The following is a 19,866-nucleotide window of genomic DNA, read 5'->3' on the forward strand; positions in this document are numbered from 1 at the left end:
TAGTGTCTCTGAGGTTAGATGTTTCCAGGTTGGCGAGTGTTGGTTCATCAGGACGACGGAGAAAGTGTGTTTAGTTTGTAGTGCTCCGTCTCCCTCTAGTGTCTCAGAGCAGGAACCACAGACACTCGACCAGGAAATATAATCCCCCAGCATGCACTGGTACGACTGTCATGTCTGCGTATTTATAAATGATGGAGAGATGTTCATGGTTTCACTGGTTTATATGTCCTAAACTTCTTTCCATGAAAAGTTCATTTATGTTTTGTTTAATGTGTGACCAAGAATTATAAATCATATCATCTGTTTTCTCTTTCTGTGAAATGTTTAAATACTTTTCATCTTGAACAGGGTTATTTACCTTATTTTCATTTGAATTATTTATTTGAGTGCTTTTTGTTTTTATTGCTTTTTAAAAATGCAATTTATTTCTAATTTGAACTGATTATTTGCTTGTTTTTAATGTTTTTAAGTGTGATTTTAATGCTTTCTTAGCGTCTTAATTCTAGGCCCCTGTAAATCACTTTGCATCGCCTTTTGTCTGAAAGGTGCTTTATAAATAAAATTGCATTTTCTCTCAAGAAAGTGATTTCGCAGTGATTCCAAAAATGTTTCTGCCTTTGGAATTAAAGGTGTCTCATCAAATGGAAAAATCATAAAAGTCTTGATACAAATTTTCACAATTGAATGTGATTTATGTGGAATAAACTTTGTGATGCTCACTAGTTCTGAGAGTTGTGTGGGCCAAACAACCCGAGTGGATACAGATGGAGACACTGGAGGCTCTGGCAGGGTTTACAAATGATGACTTCATTTATTTATTATATTTTAGGTTTTGTTTTCCATGAAGTAATATATATTCATTTTACATTTTCTCTTTATCCACAATTTTACTTTTTTATTTTTCTAAGAAACTTTATCTTTAAAGCAGGGGTGTCAAACATGTGGCCTAGGGGCCAAAACCGGCCCGCGGGATGACTTGCAAAGTGTAAAAATGAGTTGTTTTGATCATAAAGTAAAATACTGTTCCAGATACCTGTGACGAAATGTTGTGTGCCTTTGTAGATACACTGATCTGTAAGTTATAACACACATGTGTAAATTATAAACTAATACTATTGTTGAAATTGCACCTTCTTATCTTAAGAAATTTGACGTTGTTCATAATGTTTTGTAAAAAGCTAAAACTTTAACATTTTCAGAATGTACTTGCACAAAAACGAAGGAAACATTTTGGAGTTGTCGTTATTTACAGGTTATTATGCTGTGATGTTACTGGTCCGACCCACTTGAGATCAAATTGTTCTGCATGTAGCCCCTGAACTAAAATGAGTTTGACACCCCTGCTTTAAAGGCTCAAACTAAATTATGAGATTTGTCCTCAGATCATAGGAGGTTTGCTGATCTTCGGGGCGGTGAAGTCCACTGCCTACAGCAGCCAGGTAAACAACAACAACACCACCAGATTGTGAACTATTAGGATGTTATTCAGGTCCAATGCATTTAACCGAGATCACAAAGTTGAAAGTTGAACTATTCCTTAAAACACGAAGCAAAACAACAACAAGACTTTACTTAGATCCCGTCTCCCACCTGTAGTTACAACATTTACACAATTTGGATCTAAATTTAATCTATTTCAAGATTTGCACTCAAACCAAAGACGGCAGTCAGGCGATCAGATCAGCCAAACGTGTAAATGAAGGAGAACATTAAATCAAACTGTCCATTATTATTATATATAATTATCAATGACAGTTTACAGACTGACAAGAATATTACCAACATTTCTTTCCTAGTTTTACGTCCAACAACGTAGTTTACATAATCTGAAGTTAGTGCCGACCTCCACCAAGGCCAATGGTCAGGAAGTCGTTTCTTTCCACTTCAGCGTGTTCATGAGCTTTAAGTCGTAATGTAGAAACAACATGGCCGCTACAAAGAAGACATGTTGTATTTTATTGCTCAGAGCGTTTAAATATTTTTCTGATTATTCCGATGAAAGCAACACAAATTCCCATCTCGCAATGTTAACGACAACGTAGCATAATGCGCATTTCGCCCCGTGACTCAGGGTTTTTCTTTGGCCCGTGCTACATCGTGTAACCAAGTTTCATGAAGATCGGGTAGTTTTTCCATAATCCCGCTGACAAACCGAGCCCAAAACGTAACCTCCTAATAAATCTGAATTATCCTGTAAATATTGGAAGGCGACGGATTGAACGTCTAGAAGTTTGATGCCACGCCCACGTCTGTATGGTGAACATGCAGCTGCAGCTCACTCATCAAAATGTTATCTGATCTGATCTTGTTTGTTTCTTTTGTTCGAAAAATAAAGTGTAAAATGGTCAATTTGCACTTTTACATAGGATTAATGTGGTCCCACCTTTTTCTTTATAGAACAATGTATAACAACAGCACACTGTCAGGAAAACATAAACACAAGTCAGACAACAAACGCTGCCAAAAGAATCTAAACCGGAAATGTGGTCGTATATCTGCCAGAGTATGAAATCAGGAATGCTGTGAATGAATCCCCTCATTCATTATCTGCATTGGATTAATCGACGCTGGTCGCTGCCAAACATCATTTACAACTTCCCATTACGGGATGTCTCTTGGCAGAATGAAGAAGAGATTTATTGTAACGTGACTCACATAGTAAAACAACTAAATCAGAGTCAGATGTGAACTACAATTAAAACAATTAAGTTTAAGTTTGGCTTTCGGGGAAAAACACAGTTTACAGGGTTTGTTTGTGTTGATTACTATAAAAACGAAGAGAACAGGGGATTTCGATTTTACGACAACGTTTAAACAACCTTGTATAACCTCTTACAGTACGCAGTGTAAATATCTCAGGCTCAGACTTGCTCGTGGGCAAAACGTTTATTTCGGTGAGGCTTTGAATTAAAACAAAAGCAGCTGGTTTGTGAAAATCAAAGACGATTTTGTTCCTCACGACATGTGTCTATAATCCTGCACACATCTGAAAATACACAGTACCTGTTTAGAAAAGCTGAAAACAAGTCAAGGTGAAGGATTGTGAGTGTTTATCAGGATGCCTGGCAGCTGCCAAGACGTACTGGAGGCTTTGATTTCTTTCCTTAATGCGAAGCAGATGCAACCTGTAGGAAGTTTTCCATTCGTCGACTGCAACAGAAAAATAGGCTCTGACAATCTTATCAGATCAGAAGAAATGAAGCCTATCAGCTCTTTGTTTTTAACTTATCAAGTTTACTCTCCATCTGTGTCGTGCATCTTCCAAAACAGCATCATCATGTTTGAGACGGATTTCCTGCATCGTAACGTTCATTTTCTAGGATGCAGGGTTTTAAACTTGCCATTGGACTGACACTCGATACTCACAAGGTCCTTTATACAGTATTGGCCAATTTAAAATACACATTTGATTATGTTTGGTGAACACATCATATGGTTGGTAGTGGAAGCTCCTTTGTGAAAACTATTCAGTCTAAAAACACTAACGTGTTCTGTCCGGCCTCCACAGTCTGGATGTGAAACTGCATTATCTGCTAGTTTAAGATAAGAATCAAAATGTTGAGGTCTTTACTTCAGTGAGGCTCATTGAGCTGCCTAAAGGATAAATCAAACGTAATAAATGTCATTTTTAAAAGCTAGAGTTTACCAGAATGATTAGACATTTTTATTTTATTTAAATGTAATCTTTTTATGTAAAGCACTTAGGGATCTTGCTTTAGAAATGAAGATATTTGCTCCAGAACTGCAGCACAGTGATTTGAGATCAAGCTGTTTCTAAGCTGTGTTTTAAGTAATGTAGCTTTCATGGATGTTGAAGACACATACTTGCAGCTGTGATTGCTTCCTTACAAAGTTAAGGAAACTTACCTTCCAGGGAAAATATCAAGCCGTCTATTAAAACTGGAATAAATAGGTAAAAACCTGTTTTAGATGACAGGCTTTATTTATGACAATACTTTCAACAGGTTCGATATATTTAATATATATGGACTAACACCTTCCTTTCCAAGGGATTTGTTGACTATAAATCAAATGTAGAATAATAATTAATTATTATTAACTCCACTGTTGGAGATTACAGTATTGCATTAATCCAGTGTTTGTGTTGTGTCCTGCCATGGCTGAGCAGATGTCGATGGTCGGGGGTCCGAGCCTGGGTTGGGGTTGGCTGTTTGCCATCGGCGTCCTTGGCATCTCCTGCCTGGGAATCTATGCAGGATCCTCCGAGAAAGAACTCGCCCTCAAGATAGTACGTACAAGATGACAAACAAAGCAAGAATCCACGGCAATGTTTATTTTTGTTCAGCAATAAAGCCACTCAGCAAAACACGATACAAAATAATATATATCTTCAAATGTTGTTTCATTTACAGTTTGGAGGCTTCATGGTGGTTGGAATGATCATCATGATGATCTTTGGCATCATTACCGTTGTCACAAGAAACAAGGTCATCTATTTATCTACCTATAATTCTTTCTTGATGCAAATGTCCCTATCTTGATCTTGTTATTCTTTCTTTCTCTGCATCTATTAATATACTAACGTTCTCTCCATTTACATTGATGCTAACATTCTCTCTATTATAGACGTTGATGCTAACATTCTATCTATCTACGTTGATGCTAACGTTCACTCTATCTAACTTGATTCTTACGTTCTCTCTATTATAGACGTTGATGCTAACATTCTCTCCATCTACGTTGATGCTAACGTTCACTCTATCTAACTTGATTCTTACGTTCTCTCCATCTGCGTTGATGCTAACGTTCGCTCTATCTAACTTGATGCTAACATTCTCTCCATCTGCGTTGATGCTAACGTTCGCTCTATCTACATTGATACTAACGTTTTCTCTATTATTGACGTTGATGCTAATGTTCTCTCCATCTATGTTCATGCTAACGTTCTTTCTATTATCAAAGTTGATGCTAACATTCTCTCTTCCTAGTTTGTTGTTCTCTATGTAGATATAAATTTCCCTCGGGATGAATAAAGTATCTATCGATCTATAAAGGGCTCATCCTATGCTAACGGAAACACAACAATTCTTACAGTAATGAAAATATAGTTATGAATATTATATTCAATTTCTGCTAATAGATTCTTCAAATTCTCCCTCTCATCTATCTACCATGATGCCAATGTTGTATTCTCTCTGTCTTGATGCTAATGTTGTTTTTCTTTTCTTACAGGTCAAAGATGCGCTTCAAAATTCTGAGATCATAAAGCCCTTCTTGGCAGACGAGCAAATGAGAGCGCTGCTTGATACACTACAGAAAAGTGTAATGTACTATTAAACCCTTATGAGTGTAGTCTAGGTAGGCTAAACACGGCTCTTCTAGGATTAATGTTTTCCAGTGTACGTTGGAAGACAGTGGCTCTCTTAAGGCTACAGATGTTTTTACTTGAGAGTTTTACATTAATTATAATATTACATTCAAATTTAATAGCTGCAATGTTCATAAATAAAAACGACAACCACTCTTCTGTCATGCTGCTAGAATCAATATTCCCACACAGAGAATTTTAAGATACATTTAAAATAGTTCTATTGTAGTCATAGACATCCAGCACCAATCGCCAACCTTTTGGGGCAAATAATTACGCTGTCACATAAGTAGAGAAACAGCAAAATGTTAAAAAGCTGTTGTAGTGATACAGGCCTGTAAGTGCCGACTGCTCTTTGGAGTCGAGGATAAAAATAAATAAAAAACATCCCTAATAATCTCTATGATTAGAGCAGAGCATAATCAAACCACCACTATGTTAGGATTTTTCGATTTGTGATCAATACTGTAATTCTTTCTTGCATTATCCTCAGTTCTTTATTTCACCTATTGATATCCCAATCTACTTTCTGTTCCTGTTGAAGACCATTTCCACCTATTGAAACTCTTTCTCTCATGTGGTTGCAGGTCAAATGCTGTGGTGTAGCGAGTGTCTCGGACTGGGGTGATCAAATCCCGCAGAGCTGTGAGTGCAGCTCTCAAAGTGGAAGTGGAAGTGGATATGGAGGATATGGAGGATTTGGAGAATATGGAGGATTTGGAGGATATGGAGGATATGGAGGATATGGATGTAAACCCAAACCTGCGGTGGGTTTTGTTAAATGGATGATCTGGTTTAGAAATATAGGTTCATAGAGTTCATGTGCAGAAGTAAAAGCCTATTTTTCCTCACTAAATGTGCTTTGTAGTCAAGGGTTAATGGTTACAGGTAACAGCGATGGATTGTCTATTAAAAGTAGGGTTGCTGGTTCCATCCCCACCTCCTTCTGTCCACATGTTTAAGTGTCCTTGATCAAGATACTGAATCCTAAATTCCGTAAAAACCCTGTAACACCAAAACAAACAAAACACTAGAAGGTTGGGAGTTCAATACCAGGCTGCCATCACTGTACCCCTGAGCAAGGTACTTAACTCTGAGTTGCTCCAGGGAGACTGTCCCTGTAGTTAGTTCAATGTAAGTCGCTCTGGATAAGAGCATCTGCTAAATGACCTGTAATGTAATGTAATGTAATGCAACACTATTGTTGTTCTGCTTCTATTTGGGTGTCTGTAAAGCTCTAAACTGCTAAAAAGGGCAAAGCCTGAATACGAACTACAATTCACATTACTGCATTGAAAATCATCACCTGAGCTAATGAAAGTAAAGCTTGTCCTGTTGATGCCAGAGGATTTAGCAAGTGGTGACCACAATTAGTATCTAAAAGATGCATTGTTGCAAACAATGTACTTTTAAATGTTTAGTTTATGTGGTTGATCAGTGTTTGCATACATTAAGGTTCAGTGTGCTTGAAATGAACATAGTCCATACGATGAGTTGTCCACTCAAGTCTAAATGCATTCATACCTGTTTTGAACATATAAACCATATCTTGCTTCTGTTTTCTTGCAGGATGTCAGCGGCCCAGACCAAATCTATGAAAAGGTATTCAATAGATTAACCAACCAATCAAGACAGCATCCAATTCATCATTCAGTGCCGTTTCCAGAGAATGACCCTTTGTCCAATTTATATTTCTGCAGAGCTGTGGTGAATTCATCTTTATGTCAGTCAACTTCATGTTGAAGATACTCATGGGCTTCTTCTTTGGATTTGCTGTCACCGCAGTAAGCTCCACATCCATTCTCCTTTGTGTTTATTCATGTTCTGTGACTGCATCAGGTGGTGCCGTGTTTTGTCCCCAACTGTAACAACAATGCCTTGTTCTTGATTTTGCTTACTTTTTCTACACCTCAGGTTGACTGGTGACATAAAGTTATTGCTTTGCAAGTGTCAAGTCAGTTCTAAACTTTGCATTTTGACGTCTAAAGAAGTCATTGTGTAGTTAGGAACAGCAGAAACGTTGGGCTACTTTTATTGGTGACTTCCCATCAATGGCAGAGAAGCTAATACGTAGAACTGGGGAAAATAGGAACAAACTAAACATCTTCAAACCAGCTGTTGGCCTCCTGTCAAAACGTAATTCTTAACAGCAGTTGTATGCAGTGTGGATCACGAAGATGGTTGCTTACCTATTATCTTTCACTTCTGAAGTGAATTTGAGGTGTCTGACAGCTTGTCTACTGTTCCTGCACGGGTCACCTGTCTGTCTTTCTAACTGACTACCTGTCTTTACAGCTGATGGGCCTGCTGGTCACCATCCTGATGTACCATCAGGTCAAACGTCACGACAGCGCCGGAGGAGCGTCGATGGCCATGAAGAGCTATTAAAAGAAACCCTCCACCCCTGACCACTCACCTTTAACCTCAGCACTGTAACACGAGGACTCTGTGGTCAATACTCAACCTTTTCATCTTTACTTTTTTACATATCTTCTGGCTTTGAAGACAGCGGTCATGCAGGAAGTGCTGCCTCGCAGGAGTTTTTTTACTTCCAGCTTTTTATTGTAGAGAATATTGCTTGATTAGCAAACATTATTTTTTTTCTGAATCATTATATGTCTTTTGTGTTATTTGATGTTATGCAGTATTATCTTATCTAACAGAGGAATATTGTAGAAAAAGAAGGCTTCATCTATGCTCTGCGTTCACAACATCTGATTACAGCTTTAAGAACACGAGGAGGTTATAACATCCATTGATTTTAAAAAGCAACAGTATAATAGTTTCCCATGTTAAGCACTGGTAAAACCAGAATATAGCTCAGTGAAGTTAATTTATGCATCTTTGCATAACTAGTGGTGCTAGAAGCTTGGTGCATTGACAACTTGTACAGTTAGTTGGTAAACTGTTTAGCCTAGCTTAGCACAAAAACAGCCTAGCTTTAAAACTCTTGTTGCACAAATTGCTAGTGTAAAACTATCCCGTTAATCCAATCAGAATCTGCACTGACAATAACTTTCTGAATTATATCTGAAGGAATTACCAAAAAAAAGTCACCAACAAAATGTTTTAAATCTCCTCGGGTTAAAATGAGCAGGTCACAAGAACTGTCTCCTGTCTGTGTGTTTGTGGAAAAACTTGCATATTTTCCATGGATACATGTATGTCTATTACATTACAGTTCATTTAGCTGACGCTTTGTCCACAGTCAGCTAACAATCATGGGGATACAACTCCGAACAGCAAGAATCTTGTAAGTACAATAGCTTCTATGTAAGGCGCTTCAACGACGCCAGGAAGTTGAAGACATTTTTCCACATGGCTAAAAGGCAAATCCTAACAATCTCAAAAATCTGTAAAAAAAAAAGGTTTTCTTTCTTTGGAGCAGTTAACGTTTGGAAAATGTAAATCCCAGCAACCCTTGCAGCACTGACAACTAAAATTAGAACATATGCTATGTAGAAAAAGCATCTGTTTCGGTACAATTATTCATGTAGAGGCCAATATAAGATACAACACAACTACAGAGCTTTATTGAGGATGTGACAAACCAAAACTGCTCAGGGTTTTCAACCATTTATCAAATTGAATTGAAGACATATACTGTGACAGGAACTGTTTTATTGTGAAAACTGCACTCGTATCATTTCAGAATAAACTTTAGAGACTGATTACACCAGTTCTCACTCTTGTGTGTTCTTATTTGATCAATATTTCCTCACCTCTGGCCCATTGCATAAAGGGCTGATGGAGGTCAATAGAAAGGTTGAAAGGGAAGATGGGTGTTATAAGGGGCTAACCGAGGGGTATATCGGGATGGTAAATGGGTTTGAGGGTTTGATGGAAGGTTACGAGGTGAGATAGATGGTTTTAAGAAGATGATGGCACAATTTTGCAACCCGGTTTCACTCCCAACTCGTCAAAATACCGACGCTCAGTCGGTACCCTTCGGCGTCTGATACGAGGCACCCTTTAGCGTCTGTATGAGACGCATCGGGCTTTCAAGTAACTCCAATGTAAACCCATCCACGTCCTTATTAAACGGTCAACGCAACATATGTTTATAAAGAGCAGGAAAGGGTGGGGGGAAGAAGTGGAGGGATGGATCAGAGGAGACTGCTTTTTGTTCCCAGTGTGAAACCAAAACTCAACGTTGACTTATTTGACCTCACTTTTAGTTAAAAATAAATGTTTGTTATGTAAATGGCCTGAGTTAAGTACATAACAAGCCTTCTTTTTTAGCCAAAACCACAATCTTTTCCTAAGCCTAACCAAGTAGATTTGTTGTGTACGTAAACCTAATAACAAAGTAAACATATGTTTATTTTGTAAAGAGACTGTATGCATGTAACAAGCTAAAACTCTCTCCTGTGAACACAGTCTTTTTCATCAAGCGTTGGAAATTGACACGCCGTCCCTGACATGGCGTACCATCATAGTTTGAAGCGTAGGGCCACTGGTTGTATTTGATAAGTTGGGAATGAGAAAGTGACATTCTGAGGGGCTTGTAGAGAGGTATTACTGAGGTCTCATCAAGGGATAAAGGGTGTAAAGGGGTGTTTGAAGGGCTGATGGAGAATTAGGGGCCTCCAGGAGGATCCACAGAGCTGGTGCAGAAGGCTTACATCGTGATGCTTTCATGGTTTGGGTCTCTGATTTACTATTAAGATGTGAGGACTTGCAGTTGCAGTCAATGTGCTTTAACACATGACTCAGAGGCAGGCAGATTACACTAACACAAAGACAGCTCACTGCAGAACAGACGACCTGGCAGGAGGGGAAAGTGGCTGGTCCACATGTTGTGGAGCTGATTAGAGGATTGGGTTCAGGTGTTTCCTTTTAAATCTTTTGACTGTTATTTGTCTTTGTTTTCCATTTGTTCAAATCGTTGTTTTTGTAAACATGCAACTTCCTCTCAGTTCATAATGACTCACTGTAATTTAGAACAACGTCTGGATGTAGTGTTGAAGCATCTCATTATTTACTTTTTACCTTTTTTTGCTGTCTTTCATTCGATGTGCTTTCTTTATTCAGGCGCTCTGCTCTCCTTAACTCTAACAACTTTTTATGGGATCATAGCGAGCCGAGGGAGGAGAGTACTACGCAATTAATTAATTTATTTTGTGAACAATTCCTTTAACTCATCAAATTAATCTCATTATTAGGGTTAAGTAGAACCAGGCATCTTAATCCTGGTCCCCTGTCACTGCAGGTTAAACACAGGTGTAGTTTATGGTCCCATTCTATTTGGTGTGTCACAGCCATGATAATGAGCATCACACATAATACCAGGGCACAGGCACACCTAAATGGAATAGGGCCATAATTAATGTTCTTAATTACACCTGCGTTTACCCAGCAATCAATGTCAAAATGGATCCTGTGAAAAGGGGCCTATGGAACCACCGAGAGCTGTGGAGGCCAGCAACCAACAGCACTCCCATTCAGTCAAGTTCATGTAAATTCAAAGAGGAACTGGGAGCAAGTTATCCGTGTGGGGGTATTTTATTGTTCTTTTGTGCAGATCATTGTTGTAAAATGTATGCATGTGTGTGACTCCTCTCCTGATGGTTAGCACATCCCTGCAGCCAGGTTGCAAAACCAGCCGCCATTAGATGGCAGTGCACACTAGAGTACAGTCTGACTCACATGTGCTGAGAAACACTTTATCTTTATTATCCAGGCACAGACATTCATCTCCATCACAGATCATACTGGTGTGAATGACCTGGAGAAGAAGAAGTCAGAAATGATGTGGCATTAAGTCAGAAAAATCACATAAATAAGATTGCGTTTGTTGTTGATGGAGTCTCTCGATGCAGCGGCACAGAACTCCCGTTAGCAGTTAGCATTTATGTCTTTCTTATCTTTCTCAGTCCCACCGCTGCGTCAACATTCAGGTGAACTGAACGCACCACTGTTCAATCACTGCTGCTTTGTTCGTGTAAAATCTGGGAGAAAAGCATTGAGGGAAAACACAAGGCTGTGCAGGTGAGTCTGTGACGGAGATTAAATTCTTTGACAGATGAGTTCATGCTCCACTATTTTCTATCCTCTTATTCCAGAGATGACTGTCCATAAAGTACACAGCTGCCAACACTCACAGAGAGAATATTATATAGACTATTGCTGTTTATTGCTTTAGGACTGGACCAATAAAGACCAAGCTGGTGTATCATCCTTCATTTATTAGTGGAAAAAACAAATTACATACAAAATATGACACAGTGTCTTCCCTGATTATTAACAATCAAAACATGTGGCGTGCCAAAAGCTCAGTTTTAGTCTTTATTTCTTTTCCTTTTGCTTCCTTTCAAGCACTTTAGTCCTCATGCAAACACCACGCATAGGAACAAATGTGTTCGCGTGTACGAGTAATTCTAATCCTTTGTTGCATCACCAATTTTCTCATATGAGCGATCCAAACCGCAAGTCTTGTACAGATAATCTGCCCTATTTACACAATTTGACATAAGACTTTTTAACGCCTTCATCTGACTTAACTTGGAGTGAATATAATTGCAAAATCAAAAGTAATCTATATAACAAAATAAAGTTAATTACTGAGAGGCTTGACAAGTATTCTTATTGGCATATTTTCAGCACAGCAATTTACAGGCTACAGCTCAGTAGCTTTTTATTTATTAGAAAAATGATATCACTCCAACAGCTGACTCAGTTATAATGGATCTGCTCATGTGAACAGAAACCTGCTTAAAAACAGCGTAACGTCAGTGTAGAATATTGTCTTGTCCTTTGCTATGAGTGTAACAGCCTCTTGACTACCTCCTACCTACAGTAAGTCATAGACCTATGTACTGTTTAGCAACATTTCTTTATATCAACTTCATGTCAAATTGTCCCTGTTTATTTCACTTGTATGAGAAAGAAATATTAAGGCTAAAAATAATAAAAGGTTCTTGCATGAGGCCAATTGTTCACAGTTACAGTACAACATACATGGACTTAATTGTGATAATAAAACCCAATTGTATGTAATTGAAATTTAACTGCTTTTTATGACCCGTCTGGGTGTTCTTTATGTCTCATTATTTCCTTGAACTGTAATTAGTACGTTTAAGGTTACTTCATTTGGCACATCATTCCATTCATCTGCTATGTTGAAATCTGCAGCTACAAACCTGGAAATATCATTAAACTCTGACATCTGTTGGACACTTGTACAGATATCCTGGTTTCTTTAAAGAAAAACATTCTAAAAACATCCTGTTTGTACAACTGCAATAAAACTGATTTCTCTATCTGTTACCAACTACAAGGACCTTACACAACATATACTATGTGACAATATGAGGACAGCCAAACAGAGTTAGGGAATGTGTGCTGCAAATTCCTTCATAGCTGTCCTCAATAAGCTTTCTGTTATTACAAGCCAGCAGTGATGAGGCATCGAGAAATGTAGTAGTTCCAGCTTAGAACAAAAGAGTAATCAGTTGATTGATAGCTTAAACCGACTGTCTTATTGCCATGAATATGTATGACAGTTCTGGTAAATGACAGAGAAAAAGTCACCCTGAATAAACTCACAGGCTCCCCGTCCATTACGTTGTGCAACGCATGTTTGCACAAGGAAGGGCAAGTTGAAGTCCCTTTATGCTACCCAAGACAAAATATTTTTCACTCAGACTATCAGGCCTTCATCACAGAGGATATTTTGCCACCTCACAGTAGGAAAGTAAAACAGTAGATGTAAATAGTCAAATTATTGATGGCTAAATTCCATTTAGCGCCCTCAGTTTCAAGGTCCTTGCATTGTGCATGCTCACTGTCACACTGCTATGACTTAGTGGGATACTTGAAGAGAATAGAGCTATTGTTAAAGTTATTAGTAACACCTATTATGTCAAGTCAAATGTCTGCTGTGAAAGAGGCCTATTCAGAGCGTAGGCCTTTGTCTTATTACATTTGACAAATAAGAGCAACACCACAGCTATTATTGACTGTGTTCCATCCAAATCATCCAGTTTCTGAGTCCTGCTATTATGCCCAAGGCATCATTAATGTCATCAGTTCTACATGTGCTTTTCCTGCCATGATGAGTCAAATTGTATCTTAAAGCATTTTCAAACATATTCCTTGTTTGCTCCGGTCCGAATCAGTGGTCGAGTTGGTTAATTTGTTGCGTTTTCCTCCTTGGTTTGGTTTATTTTTGCACAGAAAGATATTCAAGCGAACCAAAATGCTTCACTTTAAAGTAGAAATGTTCACTGTGCTTATTGGTTAGATGTGTCTGGAGCGGGAGCAAGAATGTACTTCATTGCTAGTCAGACTTTGATGTAAGCCATTAAGCTTCAACAAGGGGATTGGAGCGATTGTTTTGGTCCGCACCAGCTTACGATTGCGGTGTTTAGATATGCCCAAATGAATCGTAAGGAAGATGGACTAAAGAATGCCTATTTGAAAACACACATTTAAAAGGTAAATTTAAAGGCAATTAAATATTTGATGGCTGCATCTGTAAAAACCATGACACAAATTCATTTTTTAAAGAAATGTGTGATTGACACAAGTGATGGTCACAGGGGCAGAGTTGATGCCATCATTATTAAGACCAGGACTGAAGAATGGGTAGAGTTTCTCAGAGAAGGAGCAGCCGGTAAAAGAGTAGAGAAGATCTGCAGCATCTACATCATAAAAGGAGACCAGACCCTCCTCATAATCCACGAACACTCCCACCTTCTGAGGCTTTGAATTTAGAGAGAGTTGTAGAGGAGCGCCAACAAGAGCAGCGTATTCATCTCCATTTTTCAACCATATGGTCCAGTGGCCATTGTCTGGGCACAGTGGAATTATTGATGGAATCATGATGTACTTGTTTACCATCATCCGACAAGATGAGAGCATGATGTGCTGTATCAGGATCCAGAGTCACATCCAGTGCAAACAGCTGTACCCTGTTTAGCTCAGCCTCATGAAGTAGCTTCTTCATCTCTTTGCCAAGGGTCTCTTCCAGTTGATCAACAGTCGTTCTCACAGTCCCCTCATATGAATGGCGGATCTATGCTGATCTCTGTCCAGTCCTTGGTGAGTGTAGAAGCCTTCAGGAAATCAAAGGTTTGCAGGAAGTGGAGGTGGTCTTTGGAGCGCGAGAGCTGCTCCACCTCAGCCCTTCTCCTGATAAGATCAGAGATTTCCTGCTCCAGCTCTTGGATGAAACCTTTGGCCTGTTTCTCTGTCTTTGTCTGCATCGCTTCAATCATCCCAACGAGCTCCGCCTGGGCTCTTTGTAAAGACTGTATCAAAGCGGTGAAGACCTGAACACCATCTGCCTTTTCTCTATGTGCAGCGTCCTTGTTGAGCTTTGCCAAGTGATTGATCTCCTGAATCTTTAGTCGTCTCTCCTGGATCATCCGGTGAATTTCAGCCTCTCTGATCCCCAGCTGGGCCTTCTTGCTCTCAAATTGTTCTTTTAGCGGAACCACTTCATGTGATCTGTGGTCTAAAACAGGGCAAAGCATGCACACACAGATCTGGTCCGTCTTGCAGAAGAGCTCCAGAGGTTTATCATGTATCGTACACATCCTACCTTCCAGGTTCTCCACAGGATCAGTGAGCTGGTGTCTTTTGAGGCGTGACGCCGTCAGATGGGACTGCACGTGAGTGTCGCAGTAGGAAGCCAGACACACCAGGCAGGACCTCACAGCTTTTCTTTTGGTTTCAGTACAGATGTCACAGGGAACTTCTCCTGGTTTTGCAGCTTGTTGATCTGAACTGCTCCTTCCAGCTGTATCTCTGAACTGAGCGGCCATCTCAGATATAAAAGAATTGACTCGCAGATCAAGCCTTCTATAGAAAGTTTCTTTGCATGTGGGACACTGACACTTGGTGCTGCTGTCCCAGTGCTGCATGATGCAGTTTTGGCAGAAGTTGTGCCCGCATGGTAACGTGACTGGATCATTGAACACATCCAGACAGATACTGCACAGAAGCTGGTCTTCAGTCAGCAAACAGTTGGCAGCCGACATGTCGATACTCTAAAGCCAAAAGGTAAAGCTTGATATTAAAACCCTCATTGCACATTTTTATATGCCAACTGCAAACATTCAAAGCTGGATTAATGGTATATTACCTAAAATCAACGGGATTTTCTTATAGCAGACTTAATTGACATGTTCACAAAATATAAACAATAAAAGTGTCCCATGTACAGCCTGTATTGTGTGTGTTAATAATAGCTGTTTAAAGACAGGAAAGCCCCAACTGTGCTCACCAATGCTGGGTGAAGACTTCCTCAAAGTCTCGATGAAGTTAATCCTTTTGTGGAAATAGTTTTTTATTTCTTGTGCGGAACTACTGCTCTCTATTGCTGTTGCTGCTCAGAGTGAATAATTCATTATTCAGTGTTGCTACACCTCTAAATGTAGGTAAACCAGTTTGGGCGTTACTGGCAGAAAGCTTATGACATTCACTGTTTTTCATTCCTCGACATCGATTCTGGTTTAGATCCAAGTTCTGTCTGAATCTATCTCAGGATCTGACTCTTAAAGAGGTCTTCATGTGTCTTCTTTGTAACTGAGACTTGAATTAATTAAGAACTTAATTCAGTTTTGGTGTCCCCCTTCTATTTGGGTCCTTTTTGGTTGATTGAGTTTTGGATCAGGTAAAATTATTCTCATGTTTTTCAAACTGGTTCTGATTGTCCTGGGATCCCTTTCAGATTTAATCTTTTTAATAAAGTAATTTATGCATGTTGGGTTTGTCTTTGTTTCCCCCAAATCTGTTTTGAATCTTGTCCACAATTTTAGACACCTATAGTCTCTGGCTGAGCAGCTGTAAGTATCATAAATGTTTGTTTACCACAAAGTTTATTTTCTTTAGTAATCCACGAGCCAATGGAAAAATCCTAATGACTTTTTGTCCATTAAACCAGGGCGATGCTACAAAACCACGTCATCCCATCAGGATTACACCTGCTAAACATTGTTAGCATGCTCATATTAGTGTTTAGCTCAATGCACTCAATGATTACGCCCAAGGTCAGGTGAGTGTATTCAAAATGTGCATGAAGACAAAGACACACAAATCAACACACATTGTCAATGTGAAATAAGTGTAATAGTACAGAAGTGTTAAGACCTCAAACACCCACCTAAACACACTGAAGGCTGCTGATATGATATTACAGAGTGAGCGGGTGGAGCTTCACACACACCCGAGTCAATCTATCACACACACAAACAGACCTTGCTGTAGTCATTTTGGATTGTCGGTCTGTTTCATGAATGACATTAATAAGCTCCCCATGTTCGTGTGCGTTGACCCACATTTCTTAATGACTTCTCTAATATGTTGGACACGGACACCTCTAATATATTCTTAATGACCTTTATAATGTATTTTGTGTGTGTGTGTGTAATAGGTTTTATATGGATGAGCTCCTTCAGATTGCACTTGTACTATAGGCTATTGAACCACTATGCTAGCTGACTCACATCATCACTAATGAGAGAGGATGCGAGACAGGAAGAGAGGAAATATGTATTGTTTATTAGTGTTTGGGTTTGTTTGTCCTCTTCTTCATCATCTCTCATAATTGTTTTTACCATTAATATTATAGATTTTATACACTGTTATCTTTCTCTGTCTTCACTGAAGATTAATACTGCTTACAAAAAGCACTTACCAACTCCCCTTAACTGATTCACATGTTTTATCTCATTTATTTTAAACTGTAATGTGAAAAACAACCTTTTGCTATGTGATGAGGGTTTAGGTGTCATGTAATGGAGTCTTTGGCGCTCGATAATAAAGTCACCTGACTTGTTCTCTTGGTCGGACATTCTCAACATTACTGTTAAAACCTGCCGAGCAGAGAAGCAACAAAGAATCAGTGAAGTCTGAGACATGACAGACGTTTTCCTTCTGTGTTCAGAGCAGAGGTACTGTGCTATGCAGTTTCATTCTTCTGCATGAAATAAATCCTTTGATGTCACACTGAGACACACACACACACACACACACACACACACACACACACACACACACACACACACACACTGAGTGGGCGATGTCATGCTTGTCCTCAGTGTGTTGTCTGAAGTCTTCAGGTTGTTCCCAATGCTTCAATTTGTCAAGTTTTTGATATTCACATTTACACAAACTGTATACTGTGTAAAAATAAAATATGTACACACACACACACACACACACACACACACACACACACACACACACACACACACACACACACACACACACAGGATTTCATATATGACTTATTTTCCATATGAATAAACTGTATTCTGAGTGAGGGTTCACGTTTTCACTGGACATCCTGAAAATGTACTAAAACAGATTGAATGGATGTTACGGTTCAGACGACGAAGAAATGAAAGAGTTGAAAGAAAAAGAGAGGGAAAGGTGTGTGTGTGCGTGTGCATGGGGAATGAGCCCTGACTTGGATGATTCCTCAAGGCAAGGTTTGCTTTCTGATGCCAAAACACACATTGAAGGCGAGGCTGTTCTTTTAAACTGCGCCGGTGAAACACAACTATGAATGAGGAGCAACGGGTTTGTTTACAGAAAGTAATAATGTCACAGGTTTCCTGCTCCATGAAAAGAACAAATTCAGACTTTTAGAAACAACTGGTTTTATCTGACATGCTGTCGTCACGGATGGAAAGCTCCTATTCTGTCGGTTTGACAGTTGATCTGATGGATTTCAGAGTTTACACACAAATACTGCAGTGGGTTGTGGGAACAGCTGCAGCCAGCGTGTAAGATCACACCTGGTGGTGGTGAGGCCAACAGTGGGAGTGTTTCCATCCACCTCCACAAATTGTAAATGCACGTACAAAACCTAAGATTATATTCTTCAGATAAATAAAGTGTTTAAAAAGCCTCTCGATCAGCTGGAAGATGATGTCACAAAGATGGAAACTGTTTTTCTGAGGAACTCATGAAGAGTTGACTTTTTAAAGACAAAGATACAAAACATGATGATGTTATAGAATCTGATGCATCGTGTACATTAAACTACCAACAGGATGTAAAGGAGGGAACATCTGCAGCAGGAACATGTAACACACACATTAATGTAACAGGAACATGTAACACACATTAATGTAACAGGAACATGTAACACACACATTAATGTAACAGGAACATGTAACACACACATTAATGCAGCAGGAACATGTAACACACACATTAATGTTACAGGAACATGTAACACACATTAATGTAACAGGAACATGTAACACACACATTAATGTAACAGGAACATGTAACACACACATTAATGTAACAGGAACATGTAACACACACATTAATGTAACAGGAACATGTAACACACACATTAATGTAACAGGAACATGTAACACACATTAATGTAACGGGAACATGTAACACACACATTAATGTAACAGGAACATGTAACACACACATTAATGTAACAGGAACATGTAACACACACATTAATGTAACAGGAACATGTAACACACACATTAATGTAACAGGAACATGTAACACACACATTAATGCAGCAGGAACATGTAACACACACATTAATGTAACAGGAACATGTAACACACACATTAATGTAACAGGAACATGTAACACACACATTAATGCAGCAGGAACATGTAACACACACATTAATGTAACAGGAACATGTAACACACATTAATGTAACAGGAACATGTAACACACACATTAATGTAACAGGAACATGTAACACACACATTAATGCAGCAGGAACATGTAACACACACATTAATGTTACAGGAACATGTAACACACATTAATGTAACAGGAACATGTAACACACACATTAATGTAACAGGAACATGTAACACACACATTAATGTAACAGGAACATGTAACACACACATTAATGTTACAGGAACATGTAACACACATTAATGTAACAGGAACATGTAACACACACATTAATGTAACAGGAACATGTAACACACACATTAATGTAACAGGAACATGTAACACACATTAATGTAACAGGAACATGTAACACACACATTAATGTAACAGGAACATGTAACACACACATTAATGCAGCAGGAACATGTAACACACACATTAATGTTACAGGAACATGTAACACACATTAATGTAACAGGAACATGTAACACACACATTAATGTAACAGGAACATGTAACACACACATTAATGTAACAGGAACATGTAACACACACATTAATGTAACAGGAACATGTAACACACACATTAATGTAACAGGAACATGTAACACACATTAATGTAACAGGAACATGTAACACACACATTAATGTAACAGGAACATGTAACACACACATTAATGTAACAGGAACATGTAACACACACATTAATGCAGCAGGAACATGTAACACACACATTAATGTAACAGGAACATGTAACACACACATTAATGTAACAGGAACATGTAACACACACATTAATGCAGCAGGAACATGTAACACACACATTAATGCAGCAGGAACATGTAACACACACATTAATGTAACAGGAACATGTAACACACACATTAATGTAACAGGAACATGTAACACACACATTA

General features: G+C 38.8%; 1 protein-coding gene and 1 pseudogene across 1 annotated transcript in view; one reads left to right on the forward strand and one right to left on the reverse strand.

The window, feature by feature from the left end:
- The window catches only part of LOC115006011 (tetraspanin-8-like), a 10,062-nt gene extending 1,054 nt beyond the window's left edge, over positions 1-9,008 (forward strand). The window contains exons 2-9 of the mRNA XM_029428013.1: positions 1,383-1,439; positions 4,130-4,249; positions 4,374-4,448; positions 5,194-5,283; positions 5,917-6,096; positions 6,899-6,931; positions 7,030-7,113; positions 7,625-9,008. Of these exons, the coding sequence (XP_029283873.1) occupies positions 1,383-1,439; positions 4,130-4,249; positions 4,374-4,448; positions 5,194-5,283; positions 5,917-6,096; positions 6,899-6,931; positions 7,030-7,113; positions 7,625-7,717 (732 nt within the window). The 3' untranslated portion in view covers positions 7,718-9,008. The remainder of the gene's footprint in view (positions 1-1,382; positions 1,440-4,129; positions 4,250-4,373; positions 4,449-5,193; positions 5,284-5,916; positions 6,097-6,898; positions 6,932-7,029; positions 7,114-7,624) is intronic.
- Positions 9,009-13,834: 4,826 nt separating this feature from the next.
- On the reverse strand, positions 13,835-15,315 carry LOC115005994 (E3 ubiquitin-protein ligase TRIM47-like; annotated as a pseudogene).
- Between the last annotated feature and the right edge of the window lie 4,551 nt (positions 15,316-19,866).

The sequence above is a fragment of the Cottoperca gobio genome, unplaced genomic scaffold (assembly GCF_900634415.1).
Source record: "Cottoperca gobio unplaced genomic scaffold, fCotGob3.1 fCotGob3_42arrow_ctg1, whole genome shotgun sequence".
Classification (NCBI taxonomy): Eukaryota; Metazoa; Chordata; class Actinopteri; order Perciformes; family Bovichtidae; genus Cottoperca; species Cottoperca gobio.